The sequence below is a fragment of the Petromyzon marinus genome, chromosome 18, assembly GCF_048934315.1.
Source record: "Petromyzon marinus isolate PM22_M1 ecotype Great Lakes invasive population chromosome 18, UKy_Petmar_22M1.pri1.0, whole genome shotgun sequence".
NCBI classification, from domain to species: Eukaryota; Metazoa; Chordata; class Hyperoartia; order Petromyzontiformes; family Petromyzontidae; genus Petromyzon; species Petromyzon marinus.
In genome coordinates, this window is record NC_133684.1 from 5,154,713 (window position 1) to 5,173,758 (window position 19,046).

At 49.2% G+C, this 19,046-nt stretch overlaps 2 protein-coding genes across 10 annotated transcripts in view; both read right to left on the bottom strand.

The window, feature by feature from the left end:
• The window catches only part of NUP98 (nucleoporin 98 and 96 precursor), a 30,808-nt gene extending 28,772 nt beyond the window's left edge, over positions 1-2,036 (bottom strand). Inside the window, exons 1-3 of one of the 3 annotated variants that reach the window (XM_076067822.1) lie at positions 1,868-2,036; positions 1,374-1,471; positions 52-148 (exon numbers count right to left, since the gene is read on the bottom strand). In XM_076067822.1, coding sequence (XP_075923937.1) covers positions 52-127 — 76 coding nt within the window. In that variant the 5' untranslated portion in view covers positions 128-148; positions 1,374-1,471; positions 1,868-2,036. The other 2 variants (XM_032956599.2, XM_076067821.1) reach the window with 2 other exon arrangements.
• Positions 2,037-8,979: 6,943 nt separating this feature from the next.
• The window catches only part of LOC116943605 (arf-GAP with Rho-GAP domain, ANK repeat and PH domain-containing protein 1-like), a 113,445-nt gene continuing 103,378 nt past the window's right edge, over positions 8,980-19,046 (bottom strand). For 6 of the 7 annotated variants that reach the window (XM_032956601.2, XM_076067825.1, XM_076067823.1 and 3 more), the window contains 10 exons: positions 18,241-18,388; positions 17,827-17,907; positions 16,412-16,486; positions 15,480-15,594; positions 14,861-14,989; positions 14,072-14,214; positions 13,811-13,893; positions 13,339-13,374; positions 12,096-12,159; positions 8,980-11,238 (listed from right to left, as the gene is read on the bottom strand). In XM_032956601.2, the coding sequence (XP_032812492.2) occupies positions 11,074-11,238; positions 12,096-12,159; positions 13,339-13,374; positions 13,811-13,893; positions 14,072-14,214; positions 14,861-14,989; positions 15,480-15,594; positions 16,412-16,486; positions 17,827-17,907; positions 18,241-18,388 (1,039 nt within the window). In that variant the 3' untranslated portion in view covers positions 8,980-11,073. The remainder of the gene's footprint in view (positions 11,239-12,095; positions 12,160-13,338; positions 13,375-13,810; positions 13,894-14,071; positions 14,215-14,860; positions 14,990-15,479; positions 15,595-16,411; positions 16,487-17,826; positions 17,908-18,240; positions 18,389-19,046) is intronic. The other variant, XM_076067824.1, reaches the window with a different exon arrangement.

The window sequence follows — 19,046 nt, forward strand, 5'->3', positions numbered from 1 at the left end:
GCTTTACAACGTAGGATTTTATCAGTGTTGAATGCAAAAGGGTCATCTTACTCTGTCCAAACGTGGAGGCGTTTCCACCAAAAGTGGAACCGAAGGTGCTTCCAAAGGGCTTGTTTTGCCCAAACATGTTGGGGGAGAATCTTGGCCACTAACGTTGAAAAAAATGTTTAGAACACAAGTGAAACCCAACGTATAAATAAATGCACAAGTAAACCGTTATAAAAAAAAATTCACCGACTAAACATCACTTTAAACAACCACTATCTGACGATGTAACATTAATACATTTATTTACTATAAGTAAACGACCAAATTGTCGACCAAATAATTTTTATTTCCGTCAACAGTGTACCCATAATTACTCCGAGTGCACACGAATATTTACAATTTCAAGTACAGGGTAAGAATGTAAAGTGATGAGTAATTTTGGGAAACGTGTACATTGTAACTAAAGTCCAGCAGGAATCTGATTGTGAATTAGATTTCACCCCCCCCCCATTTTGGTATCCACCGGTTTCCTACAGCCACTAAATTGCCTCCAAAACTCCAATATTTTCAAACAAGCAGGACAAAGTACAGTACTAAAAACGAATAAGTAAAAACATCGTCAAGACTAAAACGCGTTTAAGACTCGCATGTAAATAAGTTTACGCTGTCAAATGGTTGGTTACACGCGTTAACCGACGATTTCAAATCAATGACGTTATTCCTATTTGTGAAAGACCAAGCGAATGGTGAAACAAATGTCATTCTTCTAAGGCCAATTCACCAGGTAGCAATGCAACTACACAGAAAAACGCATTGATGGATCTTCTTTGGTTCTTTCGGTAAAGTCACGTAGAATGAGAATAAAACACAATAATATTCTCACGACGTTTCGGCCACAACACAAGCGGCCTTCATCGTATTGATGGAATTAAGACGGTAGGCCAGTGACCCAAAGCGATGGTCATAACGGAGAAAGCGACAAGTTGTCCCTGGCCAAAAAAAAAAACAGGCGCGAGCTTCGATTTATTTTTTTAACGCTCAACTTCCGTACACTCCTGCGATCATCATCACCTCGGCCGTGCCGAGTATACTAAAGAAACGAAGGCAACCCACACACAACTATTATATACTGACACTACACCTGGGTTGTTGTGACACGGGCTGGTTGACAGGAGTTTGCGGATTACTTGGCGAAAACGAAACTCTTCACAATTACGTTCGGGGGTGATCGAGTAATGCTACATTCTCTGTATTATTCCAAAGTACGACTGCGAGCGCGATGTTCATATTTAAACGATTTAAAATCATGGCCTAGCAAAGCACAGGCGCGTTTCGCGGTTATTTAAAAAAAAACACATCACTGTTGTATCCATAGAAAGACGCACCTCAAACACAAACGTTCATTCGCGCAAAAGAAGCTCGGTGGTGTTTGGAGGAGGGGGGGAATGTCCCCGGAGAAACGTTCACGGTGCCGCGGCGCCGCCTGTAGACAACACCGGGGATTTTGTTAACAAAAAGGGACTCGACTGCCCAAAAAGACACACACACATTTCCATTGCACGTGTTACTAAACTACAATCGGAACTTAAAACAAGAAAACTCAACTATAACGATCGTAAAAAAAGTAATAAACACCCGACAGTTAAACGACACGCAACTATTATTGAAACATTCAAACAGTTTTAAAAGACTCATCTCCTCCCGCGCCGAGTTTGAGGCCTACCATATCGCCATAACGGCCTAAGCGTGGCGGGCCCCAGTTTTTAGGAGTGGGCGCGACAAGCACTTAAACAAAACAAACAAAAACACACGCGCGCGCGGTTAAACTGTTGACCAAGCTTAATGTAAGTGTAGTGAAGCGACGGGTGCTGGAACTAACGACGCCAAAGACGCCTCGCTTCTTCCTCCTCTTGAGCGGAGCCGAGAGACGGCGAGCGGCGGTCTCCTCCTCGCCTCAGCCCTAGGCGCGCGCTCCCCTCCGCCAAGCCAATCGCGGCGCGCCTTACTAAGAGGCGCCGTTGGTGACGTCGCGTGCGTGGGTGACGAGCCGCCCAATAGGAGGACGCGACGGTGGGTGGAATTTCTCGACCTGGAAGTTGAAAAGGGGAGAGGGGGCGGGGGGGCGTTGACCTCCACCCACAGCCCCTCCCCCTAACCCTTACCGGAAGAGAAGACTCCCGCCCACGGAACACGCGCGCGGTATATCCGGCGGAAGTTACGTCACCCCCCCAACCCTACCCCTCCAAACACCCCGCCAACCCCACCCCCCAACCCCCCCACCCACACCGGAAAAGAAGACTTCCGCCCACGGAACACGCGCGTGGTGTATCCGCCGGAAGTCGCGACACTCACTCTCCCCAACCCTACCCCCCAACCCCCCAACCCATACCGGAACACGCGCGCGGTATATCCGCCGGAAGTTGCGTCTCTCACCCCCCCCTAACACACCCCCAGCCCCCAACCTCTCCCCCCCCCACACAACACTTGGACCCGCCCACATCATCTATCCCCCGGTTGCCACGCCCATTACTCCTGGAGACCATGCCTACTCTTCGAGCCCACGCCCCACTCGCTGTCCGCTGTTGCACGAAGACAATGATCCCCCAGACGATGAGAAGAGATTTTCCCCTTTTATCTGGAAAACAAAACCCTAACCCTAAAAAACAAAGAGTAACAAAACAGGTGTTAAGATGTTAAAACACCAAACTGAAACCTTTTACAAGGAATCATGTCTGCATTAACCACAATACTTGTGATCAGAATGCAAACAAAAAACGTATTCTGATAATATGATGCATTCATTTTAGATTTAAAGTTTTCGTGACTGCAAGGATCCATACTCTTTGGTTCTTTCGGTAAAGTCACTTATATAAACTCCTTAGCCTCGGCATATCTCCCACTTTAGTAAAACGTTTCTAGCTGTGATTTTCACACCTGTTGATGATTGCTTGTGTTGCAATCGAAACGTCGTGATTTTTATTTCTATTTTTTATCTCTTATTTTATTATTGTTTTACATACGTGACTTTACCGAAAGAACCGAAGAGTATGAATATATGGCATTGTCTTTCAAACGGATTGGTCCACACCAGAGACAGCTTTCTTTTGAGCCTCGTCTCAAAACAGTGTTGGACCAGAGGACGCCTTTTGGCACAATTATTCTAGTGAATGCAGACACAAGACCTTGTAAAAGGTTTCAGTTTGGTGTTTTAACATCTTCAACACCTGTTTTGTTGCCAGAAAAAATGGGAAAACCTATTCTCTTATTTTGGTACTGGCAAAGGAGGTTCAATGATGTAGATCCCCCAGACTGTTGGGGCATGTGCTGTTAGCGAGCACCTATGTGGCTAAACCATTGCAGTTTTAAAAATTCAACCCTGGACTTTTATGTGAAGGAATGACACATGCACACGTTTTCTCATTGAAAATAGGTCAATTTCAATACATCACTGTCCTGATCACAAAAGCAAAGTTTGTGGGAGATATGCCGAGGCTAAGGAGTTTATATGTACTTTTGAGGCATAAGCAATTAGGAAATAACACTTTACTACCCAGGAACAAAAAAAAAATGTTACAGTGTTATGTGTAAACGTCATTGAACGAGCGTTATTTTTTTCAATTAAAAGTCGAATTGATTTCTTGCTCAAATGAGCACAGATAGAATGCTTCCCTCCTGTTTACAGCCTTGATCCAGTGGTAGAACTTCCACGTTCCTATGACGAGGCGAGTCTATCCATAGGACCATAACACTCGACCTCCCCACAACTTGCCCAATCTCTAAATCCCCGACGGATGGTGGGCTGAGTTATTCGCCCAGCCATGGCGTGAACTCGCAACTTTCCGATTGCGAGTCGATTCCTCTGCCCGAGCTACCCGGTCCCGGTCTGTTTCGATTATTTAATCGAATATAAAGCCTATACTGTATGCTAGTAGGGTATGCAGACGGTTGATACATTAGTATTGGAGTACATGGTAAGGGTTGGGAACCAATTACTTGAACAAGAAGCACATTCAGTATTCACATGCACACAGTTGCTTTAGTTACGAGAGTAAAATGTTGTTTAAAACAAACGCATTCTCCTCATGGTCTGTATGTGACGTGAATGGTATTCCTCTGATTACTTTAACAGCAAATCGGTATTATTCTTGAGGACTTTCATTTCACTTCATACAATGTTTCTGTTTGATTCTTTTCAGGTTAATTTTCTTTCCCATTTCGTGAAATGGCTTGCAGCGACGTAAAACATGGAAGCGGAAGATTGTAGTTGAGCAAAATCTTGCACATTACACAACAAGAAATTCATAAATATTGAATCCTCAAAACCGAAGGCACCTCAAACCAAATATTGAATCCTCAAAACCGAAGGCACCTCAAACCAAATATTTTCAGGATGATTTGTCTTTCTCTTGCAAGTCTACCTGTGAAGCAACAGAGGGCAAAGTGTGCAATGTAGATGTGTCCATAATTAGAATGCCTGAAGGTGGCAGGGTCAGCTCTCTCTTCGTAACACACCGAGGGGTCACAGTGGCAACGGATGACAAAAACCACCAGGTACATTTATTCAATGCCGAGGTGAGGCACACCATTGGGGGCTTTGGTGATTTTCCCAATTGACTTAACACCCCTCTTGGCGTCACGATCACGCCGTACTCAAACTTCGTGCTGGTGGCCGACACTGGCAACAACGCCGTCAAGGTATTCACGTGGTGCGGACATGTCATCATGAAATGGTATGCGCAGAGGCCAGTGGCTATCACCACCCTGAGCGACACGAGAGTCTTGGTGGGCCAGCAAGATGGCTTGGTCCTCTACAAAGTGGATTGGAAGAACACGCTGAAGATTGCCACGACGTTGTCCGAAGTGGGCACGGTTGTGGCGGTGGCGGTGCGCGAAGACTCAAGCATCTACGTCCGGTTCCAATGTGCAGGTCAAGAGGGCAGGGAGCTGTTGAGGTTGGCGTTCAGCGACGGAGAGCGCAAGTTCACGGCGGCAACGCGACTCCCGCTTTACGGGACGAAACACGCTCAGGAGGACGAGGAGGACTGGTAGCCCATGGACGTGGACATCGACTCGCCCGAGGAGCCCCAGGGGTCCAGATGGCGGGCTGATGGCACCAGCGTGTGGTGCGGTGCGCATCAACGCCTCGGGCGAGCTGCTCGTGGCGCTCGAGGACATGGTGCTGGTGTCGTCTCCCGATGCCAACAATACGGAGGTCCTCGTGGAGCACAAGGGTTCGGTGTGCGGCGTAGGCTTCATGCGGGACGGTCGCTTTCCTTATAGCTGACGGCACAGGAGGCGTCTCGCGTAGGAGGCTGATTTTACCCACGCAGTAGTATCATATTGCGGTTGAAGCGCACTTTGAAGATTTGGAATTCACCATTATCATCATTGGGACAGTGCCAACATAGCCATGGGTATGGCGTTGCATCGCAGCGGCCCGTGATATACACACCCAAGAGCCAACACACATCTGTAGAGGCGGCCCTAGTTTTGTTCACAGTTGATGTTTTCATCCATCCCTCATAGGGGAATTTCGAGTAACCACTTATCTTGATTGAGCATTATTCTTGGTTACCGAGAAATCCTCACTGAGTCGCATGACTCTTGGTCAGGCGAGTCGTGCCAAGTTTTCACAGTGGGGGAGTGGGGGGCTATGGTAGCTATCACCTCAACTTAAAACGATTTGCAATTTGGAACCGTAACGCCCGCACACAGTGGCCTACTCAGGTTGGCACCTTTGTACGGTGAGAAAGAAATTCAACATACATACATACAAACTCTTCCGAATGATGCTATGGAATCTTAACATCCACCATATAGCAGACGGGGCATCGTACTATTACAATTAATACCGATTTGACCCCAACTTGAACTGTCAACCTCTGCACAAAGCCGTCGCTCGCGTACACGGCGAATCGGGGCGACCGCCTAGTGCCCCGTGCTTTGGGGCGCCCTCGCCCTTCGATGTCACGTGGTTTGGTCTGAAGGTGTCGGGAGGGGGGGTGGGTGCACACGGTGAGATTTACCCCAAGCCCTGCACATTCCCCCCATAATTACGGCCCCCGTTGTCCACGGTCACCACCGCAGCCGTGGTGACGCGGTCCCAAAACCTCCTCCCCACCTTCCGTCGTCGTTCCCCCACACACACTGCATGTACACGGTACAACATCGCTTCGCCTTCGCCCTAGAGATTCCCTCTCAGGCACCCCCCCCCCCCACCGGCTTGAGTTTTTTTTCCGAGCGTTCCCACTGTGGGATGACCAGGCTTCGGTTCTCAAGACTGCGGGGGAGATTGGCTGCCCGAAGAAGAGGCGAAGCTGCTGGCATCTGCTGTAGATTGGGAAGAGGATGGCACTGCTATACCGCCAGTCCAAACCCCAATATGCCAGCAGTGGATAGAGCTTGGGTATTCCCCCACGAGAGCTGCAGTTGTTTTTTTTTCCTGGCCGGGAGCAACAGCAACCCCTACTCTTTGGTTATTTCGGTAAAGTCACGTAGGTATAAAATTACTTTACCGAAAGAACCAAAGAGTATGGATTCCTGCAGTGACGAAAGCTTCAAATCAAGATTGAACAGCAAACCAGTTATTAGTGCAGTGAAATAAAGTTTCATTGTCACCAGACACATTGCGCTTCTGCTTCCTGTGCACAATAGCTCTGGACTAGCAACTCTGCAAGCTTTTCGCGGGGAAAGCCTCAAGGTGTAGGTGTACATAACTTATGCAGAAAAAACAATCTATGAGCGTTAACCGAGACTGTTGCCTCGTGTGTATGTATGTGTGTGGAATTACAGATATAGTCATGAATGTTTAGTGACTGACTTGGAGACGTAACTTCTTGGAGGCAATTCTTTAATTAAACACCGAGCACACTGTTACACACTCCCTGCTGTGACACAACGCTCTGTCCCTCGCTTAAACTCAACTCTACGCTGGTTGCTGGCCTATAACACAGCGCGAGCCGTCTGACACTGACGGCGCTGAACGAAGACAGCCAACCACTGCCAGCAGCGCAGTGATCAAGTGGACGACGACAGCGACGAAGGCACGGGATGACAATCGGCGTCGACGAGAGGATCCCACTCCAAACGACGGCTCCGATCCCCCCCGCTCCGGGGTCCCCTTTTATTCCTGTTAGCGTGGACTAAAAGGAACCCATGATGAGAAAACCAATCACTCACATATAGTCACCATCTCCATTGTTACCTTACATTCACACCGACGACACAATTCGTTTTAATTTTATATGTTTGTGTTGATGTCTTTCTCCGGTTGTGCCCTTTGCAAATGCGCTTGGGCCAATGTTGGCCATTCCATGTTTACTGGGAGGGCTGCCTTACACGTGGAATTGCGGTATGAAAGTCGATCCGCGTTAACAGAGACGGAAGCAATCGACTCTCAGAATCGACGGCGCATGGAGAGGGTAATCAAGACCGAAGTCGCATATCGCTCCGTGGTTTGTGAGGGGCACGTTTAGCTACATTCCCCAGCCAACGCAGCCTTGCCTGCCGGAGGAGCTCGCCGATGGGACCGTGTCCAGATCACACACTCACTTGCACACACACTCACTTTCACGCACACAGGCACGTGATTGCGTGCGCGCGCACACGCACACTCACTCCCAGCGGGAAGCTGGGACTCATTACATTTGTAGTGACGCAGCGCCGACTGCTGTCCAGCAGCAGCAACTGCGGTGGACACTTAGCGCACACGCTGTCGAGCATATACACGGTGTGCCTGCCGGCAGGGCGGAGGAACTGGGGCAAGGGTCACGGTAGACATCATAGGGAGGCCCTTGGAACGCTCCGGTGGGTTCGAGAAGGGAGGCGCGGCTAGGGCGGAGCCAAGCCGCGCCGAGTAGAATAAAAGCAGCGGAGAGCGAGAGCTCCGGGCTGCCGGTTCTGGGAGTGGACCCGTCTCGTCGTCGCCGCCGCCTTCGCCCGATCGTTGCGCGGCCGGACAGTAGTTGGCTGTCTCGGTCGACGCCGTCGGTGCAACGCGGACAGGGTCGTGTCTGGGCCAGGTCGTACGGCAGCGTGGTCGTGAGAGAGGAGGCCGGAGTTGGTGGCGTGAACAAGAGAATAGAGAGACGGTGCCTCTTGCGACTACCTCGTCTCCTCCGACTGAGTGTGTGTCGCATACCACACGCGCACACATGCCGGGAGGAAGGAGGATACTACACATCTGTACAAAATAGTTGCGCGGTTCGGTTCACAAGTGCAAGTTCGCATGTCGGATGGTTAGAAAATAAATCCCCCCCCCCTTCCATTAGGAGTAGATATACCCCAAAGGCAGTCCCCATTTTGGTGGGGCAGTGAGCCCAATCTCCTCCCTCTAAACCCAGGAGCACAGAGTTTGGGACCTATATCCGCGGAGTTTCTGTACCCCCCTCCCTGCGTCGCGGCTCGTGCTCTGTACCAGGCTCTTATTGAAATCCAATAAAAACTTTTAAAAAATAAATATTTAATGGAAAGTTAGTTTGTAAGTGCGGATGTTCATAAGTCGGTTATTCATAAGTCGAGGACTGCATGTATGGCTATCTCCACACACACATCCATAACACCCACATGATGTCCGTATCCTTCCTGTTATACTTGCTATTATCAACAAGATAAGCTAGACAGACCTTTTAGCAGCATCACAGGACCAAAGGCGCGCTCCTCTCTTTGGTGTGCTTCATCATGGCCCGGGGAAAGACTGGACGGGTTTCGATTTGGCTGCCCCCACACTGCCTACGTGCCATCTTGGCTGATCACACGAGGTACTTAATTCACTCAGAATGCTGTGATGAGCATGTTGCCAAGAAGTAAAGGTGAGCCCCACCCGCAGGTGATGAAATGCCGCCCAGGGCCAGGTGGACAACACCCTCATAGGCGGCCAATATTGAAGAATATCTTAATGGTAAAATGCCAAGCAGGTAACATGACCTTTTGCTTTGTCGTGACCTTTTAGAATGACGCTGGCCAAAACACACAACATTTCATAATAGTCCGTTCTTTGATTTCGACTTGGATCTGTTTATTTTGTTCAAGACACAGTAAATACTACAGCACAACGACAGCTCGCAAGGAACTACGAAGAAGTAGCTAATCGCTTTCGTTTCAACTTGTACAGTATTTGCGTGTAAAATGCGGCACAGAAACGCGCACGGGGAGACAACTTTCCCCGAATTAAACAATGGTGAAGAAAGCTGAACATAGAGTTATATCGTAGCAATCTGATGAATGCTTTAAATTAGTAGTATTTTTTTTTACATACAATAATAAAAATTACCTGAACAGTAAATGGCGAATGTAAACTTCAAAATACACACGTATGCAAGTATAACACAGTTACCTTTATTGTTCACTGTGTTCGAACGTAAATTTTGGACACTGGTGGGGACGCAACAGAATGGCACTTGGGAGATTTCTATCAGACCACGTGTCGTTACGAAACCTGTCACGGACCCTACTCCTAAGGAATCCTGCTGCGTTATGAAAATGCTTAACCCTTGCTATAACCCAAACAAGTCGACGTTATGGTCGGAATAGAGACGACTTGTTATACAAAAAAGGAAATGAATCCTTTCAGCTTGTACAGGCTCGAAGTTGGGGCCCTTTTGGTGGCATTACTTTTGGGTTTCCAGTGAGGTTTCCTTACACGTGGCCAAACTGAACTTCCGCACACGAACGCGCTGGTGGTAGAGCTCCCTTGCAGACGGCGACGCTCACAAAAGCACCTTGGGCGCGCCTCACGTCCGGACGACAGGTAGAGGCCCCCGCTTCTTTTTAAAAGGGTTTAATAAAAAAAAAACTTTCAAGAGTAATCTTAAGGCACTTTTTGGGGGTCTTTTTTTAAGTAGAGTATTAAACAACTATAAATATATATTTTTAACTATATACACTTTAAAACATATTGAAAAGTGCTAATAATAACACTGTACTGTAATGTTAATAAGCCGTTCTTACGCATCATATAAATTGACTCCGCGATTGAAATCATGGAAATGAAAGGCAAAGATATTAGGCGTATATTTTTTACTTACACGGATGATGGAATTCAAATAATTGTTGGTGCAAAGGGATGGGCTTGTCGTTACTCGACCCATTAATGTGGGTGGGTATTTCTTTCCCTTCATGAACTGCTTATCTTGGTAGGCTTCCCATTATAGAAAACAAAACACACACAAACAAGGATTGCACATACACACAGCCTCTCCAAAAATCCCACACTTGTTTCTCACCACCGCCCCCCCCCCCATAGCGATTTTACAGCAACTTCAGTGGGCAGGTTACGTCACAACAACATTGGGGTCACTGCTCTTGAATGTTTTGTCCCACTCGCGACGTTCCCTCGGAAGAGAACACTTGCGAAGAATTTGCACGGTGGCCGCAGCTTCGACGTGGAGCTCCCTTCGACCGTTCATCGGATGCGCTGCACCCCCTTCCACCCCCGCCACCGTTCACGACGCAGGATGCGGTGGGTCCGAGAGACGTACGGCGGCAGATCGACCGCTCTAAATAAAAATTGCTCGGGAAGTAAAAAAAAATAGGCGGACGAAGGACGCCGCCTGCATTCTTCCACCTTCACAGCTTATCCGTCCTAAAGCCTTATTAACACTGCAGTGGTTGCCACTCGTGGTTAGCGGAAGCTGCTCCACGGACGAGCGGGACCTTTTTAGTGTTTGAACGTCCGTCCACCCGTCCGCGCCCTATCGCGCAGCGGCGGAGCGTGGCGGACCGGCGAAGAGGTACGCGCAACGTGGCACGCCGCATGCGATGGGGCCTGCCGCTGTCGTCCTCGGCTCGGCTTCACGGTTGCCGCACCGCCCACACGGGCATCCGATGAGATGCCAACGGCTGGCTCCAGCAGAGGGAAGCAAGCTGCCTTCACATGAAAAGACCCGGCTCTCTCCGACCACAAGTTTGCTCGTGGGCCGCGTCTCGTCTCGCCGCGCAGGTCAATCGTAAAAGGTTTGGAACGTTCCTCCTACCCCGGGCGGCTGGCCAGCACCGCGGAGCGTGGGAGAGGGAACCGCTGAGCGAGTTGTTTGGGCGAAGGGAGAGTTTTTTGTTTTTTGCGGCTATCGACTCTTCGGGAGGCTCTCAGCCGTCCTCGTAAAAGGGTGCCACGCTGCGGCGAATGTCGGCCTCGGAGCCGCAGAGAGGGATGAGCGAGAGGGCCCCGAGTCTCCGCAGGGTGGGCTGCCGCTCGTCTGCCGATTTCTGCTCCTCCGTCGAACGCCCGACGGGCCACACGTCCCCGTTGTGCTGTGAAATCGTCGTAAATTGTCATTAGTAACAACAACAACGGCGCTTGCGCCAGGCTACATGCACGTTGAGGCCACGTGAAATGTCAAACGCCCGCTGGCAAGATGTCACGGGGCAGACCCAGGTGCCACGGGTCGACTGACAGCAATGACTGGCTGATGCACCACCTGTGCTGCCTACATCATTAGCACCGCCACAACCACCACCACTACCACAATAATCATCATCATCGACACTATAGTTTTATATACCGCCATCGTCATTATTGTGAGTGCACTGCACAACAAACCCAGTGATCCGAGTTCAGTCCCCGGCCATGACTAATATTAGTGGCGATAAATAAAGTTTTGTGTTTAGTTTGTTGTCCTTCCCCCGCACCTCCGATTCGGATGGTTGGCTACGTACGGTGCGAAATAAGTTCAACATACATACATCTGATACATGTGCTGAGCTTCAATTTCATGAACCCGCACTGATCAGTCTGGTGAAGTATGGTTAAAGAACTGTCTTGACCGACATGATAAGAAGATTTGACGAAGGGCTGTATATTATTATTATCACTACCGCATCACTGTAGTTTCCAATATTATCACCATCATCATCATCATTATTTGGCTCATCAGCGTAACCAAGGGTATGTGAAAGTCCTATTTCTTGAGCATGGTAAGGAAAAGTCTTCCCACCCCTGTTTTGCACGGACGAGATTCCGTACGTACATATGTACGTTGAACCTCTTTCGCACCGTACGTAGCCAACCGCGCTAATCGTAGATTAGATCTCATGAGGAGCTTCACCTCGTCTTTTGGGGCCTGCGACTGATAAACTACACAACTCCCGATCCTCTCGGCACAGCTCACCTGCAGGTGGAGGATGCTCGCGTACAGCTCGCGCATGTCCGCCTCCTTATCACAGCACAGGTACCTGTGGGTGGCGGCAGAGAAACAATGAAACAGAGACCAAAACACCTGCAATGCGCCTTGATCCCATCACACCTCGGAGCGTTGACATTGATCGGATGGGCCGCCACCAGGCTATACAGCGTGCGCAGGAAGGCGTTGCGGGCAGTGCAGCCAAAATACACCTTCACCAACCTGCCCTAAGGAGGCATGGTGAGGTATGGTCAAATAACCCTCAGTGACTGCATGGCATGGGGAGGCCCTCATCCAGCAGCGGATTGACAAACGGGCTGTCCATGCACTATTGTAGAGGTGCAACAGGCATTGCCCCACTGGGGTTGCGAGATGTTACTACATGGCATGTAGGCGTGTAATAATGTGCCCCTCACCTCCCCTTGGGAATCAATGGTTGATATTTAAAAGTAAAAATTAAATCAAAGTACATTATATAGGAATGTTGGAACCAAAATGGATTCGTACACACACGATTAAGTGCATGCATTGCGAGATTATGTATCAGTAATCATCGATGCATCCCTTTTAGGCAGGGATTGTGATGGTTATTTTGTTGTTACCATTGTTTAATTGTATTGCCACTACCCTTGTAATACATGTGGGCTTGAGTGAACCACAGAGCCTGCCTACCTCAGACCGCTAAAGATCGCGAAATAAAGAGCTTGTCTGCAGGTCTCTGCATGCTACTCGGTACAGAGATAAAAGGTGGAAACCCTTTACCAACGCAGGCTCCTCCCAGCGAGTCTAATTCAATGTTGAGCTTCACCGAATCTTACGACTCTTCTCCTCTATATTCATAATCCCTTGGTTTAATTCCACCATATCTGAACTATGTTTTTGTGTGCGTGTGTGTTAACAACCCGGCCTTGGCATTGCTACATAATATATCCGCTTGTCATTTGAAGGGCAATGTTTAAAAAAAACAATTTTCTGCATCATAACTTTTTTGTTGCACTCTATTTAATCCTGAGAAATATTGTCCCGCTACAGAACCCCGTTTGTGCTTTCGTCTGTTTTACCCTGCTCAAAAATGTTACTTTAGCTCTTCTGTTTTCATTGTTATAGACTGCGGTGAAATAACTTTGCCCAAACGGGACCATTTTGTAATGCTTCATCCGTATCGCATCTTACGCAAAACCCCATAAAGTGTGACGTGCGTCGGCGGTAATGGGCGCTTTGTGTGTCCTACCATTGCTGCTTGCCTTGAAAAATCGTGAAGCAATGCCTATTGAAACAAACACAGAGAGGAAGGGTAAGAAAGCAATGCACAGTAGCGAACACCTCAGCAGACATGCATGTAAACACGCACACACACACACACACCTAATGTCATGTCGCATACACACATCGCGAGGGGGTGAAGCCGTGGCGAGAAGGGACGATGGGCCGGTGGTCGAGACTAACGATCGAGTGGCATCCAAAGGAGCGAACACGCCCCGAGAGCGCTTCTCATTGCACGTTTTTGTTGAACTTCATCCGCACCGTTCGTTGTCAACCGTGCTAATCGGAGGTGGGGGTGAAGGGATGACCATCAGCTCATGTGCAGCAACCGGTGAGATTTCTGCATCGCAAGACCATGAGCGACGGTGACAGCTCGGTGAGGCTTTCAGCCAGCGGTGGACAGGCCACGGGTGATAATGATGATGCTGTTTGTAACTCACTCGGTCGGAGGCTTCAGCCGTTTCTTCATTCCCAGGTAAATCTTCAAGGAGCTGATGTTCCATTCCTTCTCCCCTTTATTGGTCTGCAGTGAACACGGGTAATGCGGTCAGTCTCAAAACAACGCAGCGTTCATTTGCGAACACACAGACGCACCAGGCCGACTTTTCCCACGTGCCCCTGGGGGGACCGAGTGTGTGGGCACGGCATGCGCAGCGCATGGGCGGCTACGCGCCGTAGAGAGCTTGAGCGCGCCTGCGTACCCGCGTGTCCTTGTACATGACCAGCTTGTGCCCCATGAACATGAAGTACTTCTCGTGGAAACGAGACACCCGGAAGTCGCTCATCCAGCCGCCCTCCTCGCGGAACCGCAGGAGCCCGTGCCACGTGTCCACCTTGCGGTTCGCTAGTGGCGCCATCGTCACCGCCGCCACCGCCACCCCAACCGAGAATCAACACAGACATAAGTCAACGGAGGTAGGGAGAATTATTTGGAACTGAGTGGCAATCCATAATTAAAATCATGTTTAAAGACTCAGCGGGCTCATACTGTGTCATAAGTACATATGTGTGTTGAGATGGTGAATATCTGTGAGTGATTGGTTTTCTCATCATGAGTGCCTTTAAGTCCATGAGCTCCATACCAAATATTTCACTTCTCAGGTACGACCTGAGGTGGCATCCATTTCGTGGTTCCAATTTGTCTTAAGTATGTATGTTGAACTTCCTTCGAACCGCACGTAGTCAACCGTGCTAATCAAAGGACAATGAACTAAACACAAAAAGACAGTTCTCAAGAAGTAAGTTTTCAATCTAGATTTTAAAACGCATAGCTCCAGTGGGATCCTATTATCGGAATGGAAAGCGTTCCAGACGGTGTCAGAGGCACTGAGCCAACACTCCTGAGATCCTGGGTTTGAATCCGGGGTTCAGCCACCGCCCACGGTGAGACCACGCGGTATGGTCGTGTGGTGCCAATCGTGTGGTGTGTCCATGTGGCGTGGCCATGCGGTGACGCCGTGTGCTGGTGTCATGCGGTGTGGCGTTCTCACCCAGGTGCCGCTGCATATGCACGCGCGCAGGATGCGGCCTGACGAGCAGGTAGTTGGTCTGGAAGTCCGGGCTGTTGCACCACTGCAGCACCAAGTCCAGAACCTTTTCCCGGTAGTGCAGAGGACGCTCTGCCGAGTGGTGACCACACACGAGGACCCACCGCACGCACGCAAACACAAGATTTTTAGATCGGGCCTGACATAAAAAAAAAACACCAAACCAACAACCTGTTTCATGTATTTTCTCTGGCAAATATCACTAACTATTTTTTGAGTCTCGATGAGGGGATTATGTACGTACATATGTTGAACTTCTTTCGCACCGTACGCAGCCAACCATGCTAATTGGAGGTGCGAGGGAAGGACAACAAACTAAAGACGAAAAAGCAGTTCTAATAAAAATTAGTTTTCAATCTAGATTTATAAGTGCATGACTCCAGTGGCTTCCTAATATCGGAAGGAGGAGCGTTCCAGACGGGCGCAGAAGCACGTCTGGAAGCGCGCGATGCGGCGACATTCTTTGTTCGATGGGATCCACCACTATATGAGTATTTGTGGAATGCTGTGTGGCGGTGATGCGATGGTCACCCAACGGTGCGTGCGTGCGTGCGAGCGGTACCCAGCTCTCCGTTGCTGACCACCTCGAACACATCCCAGGGCCCCTGCTCGGGGGAGATGCCCCGGCGTTCCAGGACCTCGCACGTCAGCTCCTCCGCCGTCATGAACGCCGACACCTGCACAAAGGCGGCACTGGGTTCAGTGTTCGGCATGGCCCCTCTCGTAGAGCTGGCTGGCAGATGTAGTGCGTAGGGATGAGTTTCGGATATAAAAAAAAAACTTTTGCGATTTTTAAGAACCATTTTTGGCGTCTTTTTCTTATTTTTTTGATCACTTGCAAAGTACAGTAATTAAAATTGCCATCGTGCTAACAATAGTGGCATCACCCAATGTCACGTGATGTCACTTTTTGAGGGGAAAGCAAAGCAATGATGCGATGAGAGCAATACCACTTCCTGGGACCTCGTACTTGTGAATCAATTCGAAACAAAAAATATTTCATATCGTCCAAAATTCAGCATCTAGCCTTGATTCTCAGTTAATTGGATGAATCAACAATTTAGGAACACATCGCTAACAGCGGGATATCTTGAATTACTTGGAAGACATTTCAGTTGTTCTAAGTAATGTGCTGCAGCACGCGATCCACTAAACCACGGGGATGCAGTGCTCCACGTGATCCAAGTAGACTTCTCATCTCATGACAGGAGCCCCCACAATTAAAATTCAGATAAAATTTTGAAAAAAATAAAAGCATTTTTTTTTACAACATCCAAGTTTCGTCACCGGTATTCATATCGTCGGCCACCAACATGCGTATCCATCAACCTTTTTGTACTGAGTAGCTTCTTAAAAATATTTTAACCGTTGTCGCTTTTTAATCCACGACGTAACTCCCGGATCTTATTTTCCCATTTCATTTGACCTCGGTTGAAAACACGGATGCGGATCTCGCGCTGTTTATCGCTCCCCCCCAGCTGCTTGGTATCTCACCTTCAAACCGAGGTTGCAGTCAGTGTCCTTCTTCTGGAAGTAAACCTCAATGATCATGTCACCTGCCGGAGCCTGCTGCAACACGAACATAGAAAAGAGAAATTAATCAAACCTCCATCTCCCTGAGGAACAGTACTGTCGAAAGCTAGCGCTCCCGCGTCTCGGGTTTCTGTTGATAATGACCTTAGCAGAACATTTCACATAGTTAATAATAATTTACAGCCCCTTGCCAGTCTACTTCTGTACGAAGGCCTTCTCAAGCCGTGTCAGACGTGAACATTTTTGACGATACTTCGCTATGCAAGGCCAGTGTGAGCTGGTGAAGGGGAGTACCCAGGAACCGGTTGAGATACAGTTCACCGCTGACGTTAGTTACCACTCTGAAATCAGACTCGAGCCACCGGGTACATAGCGCCGTGCGTGAAACCTCAAGCCGTGTCAGACGTGAACATTTTTGACGATACTTCGCTATGCAAGGCCAGTGTGAGCTGGTGAAGGGGAGTACCCTGGAACCGGTTGAGATACAGTTCACCGCTGACGTTAGTTACCACTCTGAAATCAGACTCGGGCCACCGGGTACATAGCGCAGTGCGTGAAACCTCTGTGCCATCGATGCGGCGACAAAACATTAGCCCCGAGCAACAACAAAAAAACATGCCAAACCTACACGTGAGATCACACGAACAATCTGGGCAAAACGTTATCGTGGCCACAACCAAATTCCTGGGATAGCGTTTCAGGGTCGAGGGTCGACGATCACGTTTTACGGCGGTGTCGGGGGAGGGTGGTGGGGACAGTGACGCACCATCACTGCCGTGGGGTGTGAACCTCCCAGTTTCAGTTTACCCCGCAGACAGCCGCGGTATGCCTCGGACAGCGTCAGAACACCGCACGGCAGACGCGGCAACCTCTTACACCGACGGACATCGATAACAACCCGCGGGGGCAAATGCGGTCAGCGTCCTCAAACCGTGGACCGCGTGCGTACAGGCAGGAAACGCCACTGGCCCACTTCGATTGTTCTACCGGCAGTGTTTCAGATGTTCACCAGGCTACTCGCGAAGCTGTCCACTTCCTCACAAACCTCGACGTGAACATCTAAGCATTGCAAAAGCACTTGTCCGGTGCCACTGCATTGGCAGTGGTGCACAAGCAAAAAATACATAAAAGCTTCACACTTTCGTCCATGACATTGTGGCCTTGAAACGAGAAAAATATATTATAGGCGAAATACCTAGCAATGGCGCTTCTTCATGAGCTATTAAGAAACATCGCCTATCATATGTATTTCCTTTTAAGACAGTCTTCTAAATATTTCTGGTCAACTACCCCACCGTACGATGGAAGCAGCGGATTCCTGTGGCCGCTTTCACCACTGCTGGGGCCCGCTTGGGTGCACAGGGGTGGGTTCGCACCTGCTTGAAGGCCGTGCCGCTGAATTTGTGGACAATGTAGTCTGTCTCCTTCTTCCTCTGCATCAGCTGTTCCTGCGACACCTGTTCAGTCGAAGATGACAGCGGAGAACAACACGTTCAGGAGTGTGATCAAGCGTGAAACTAAAAACTAAACTTTAACCTATTTTTTATTTTACCAGGTAAGGCCCACTGAGCTATATTGCACTTTTCAGAAGCGACCTCGCCACAAATGATACGTGGAAATTCATAGCAGTCAAATACTCTAAACGGATGTTTTTAGAATGAGGGAAAAAACGGAGGACCCATCGAAAAATCCTAGTGAGGGGGTGAGTGAGGGAGAGGGTGGGTGAGCGCGCGGGTGGATGAGCGAGTGAGAGGGTGGGCGAGCGAGCGAGCGGGCGAGGGAGCGGGCACCTCGAAGACGGCCGCGTAGTTCGTGATGAGCTCCTCGAGCAGCGCCGCCTCGCTCGAACTGTCACCTTCCGAGTGGAAGATGGACGGAGCGAACACGATGGCCAGGTTCTGCGCCGTCATGTGGTTTATCACGGAGTAGAGCTGCACGCTGTGAGGCCACGTGGCGTCAACGTCACACACACGCACATCGGTATTGAAAGCGCCGTGGTACAGTAGGAGACTTAATTTTAGATGCTGCGTTAAAATCCAGATTGTTACCAATTACGAGCATTTGAAATATCCCCGTCTAAATGCCAATGATTAAATCAGCCGGAATGCACCCGCCCGGATTTCGTTAGATCCCGGCCGCTAAGCAGAGTTGAGTCTGGATCGCGCGTCAACGGGTGACCACTGTGCACAGCTGGTTGTTACAGCAGGTGGCGACGTGGTGGTCAGAAGTGGGCATCATGGCAAAATTCATTTCATATTTTCACTTCTCAAATTACGGACCATTGCCGGAAACATCAGCCGATAAATTTTCCGTAATAATTCATTCTTAATGACAAATGCGATTATTTTGTATTTAATCATTATTTTTGAGGAGTGTTCCGCTTGTCGGAGGTAACCAGTTTAAAAGGAGAAAACCCATGCACGCAAGTGGACAAAGGTTCGCACAGATCGGTTCATGAACCCACATTGTGTCCTGCCGTCTCCTGGCCAAGTTGCAGCATCACAAGTCTTAGATTTTCACTCAGTTGTGTTTTGTCCACCAACCTTTGTGTCCCGGCGTCACCAGGGCTGTCTGATTATGGCAATGGCAATGCTGA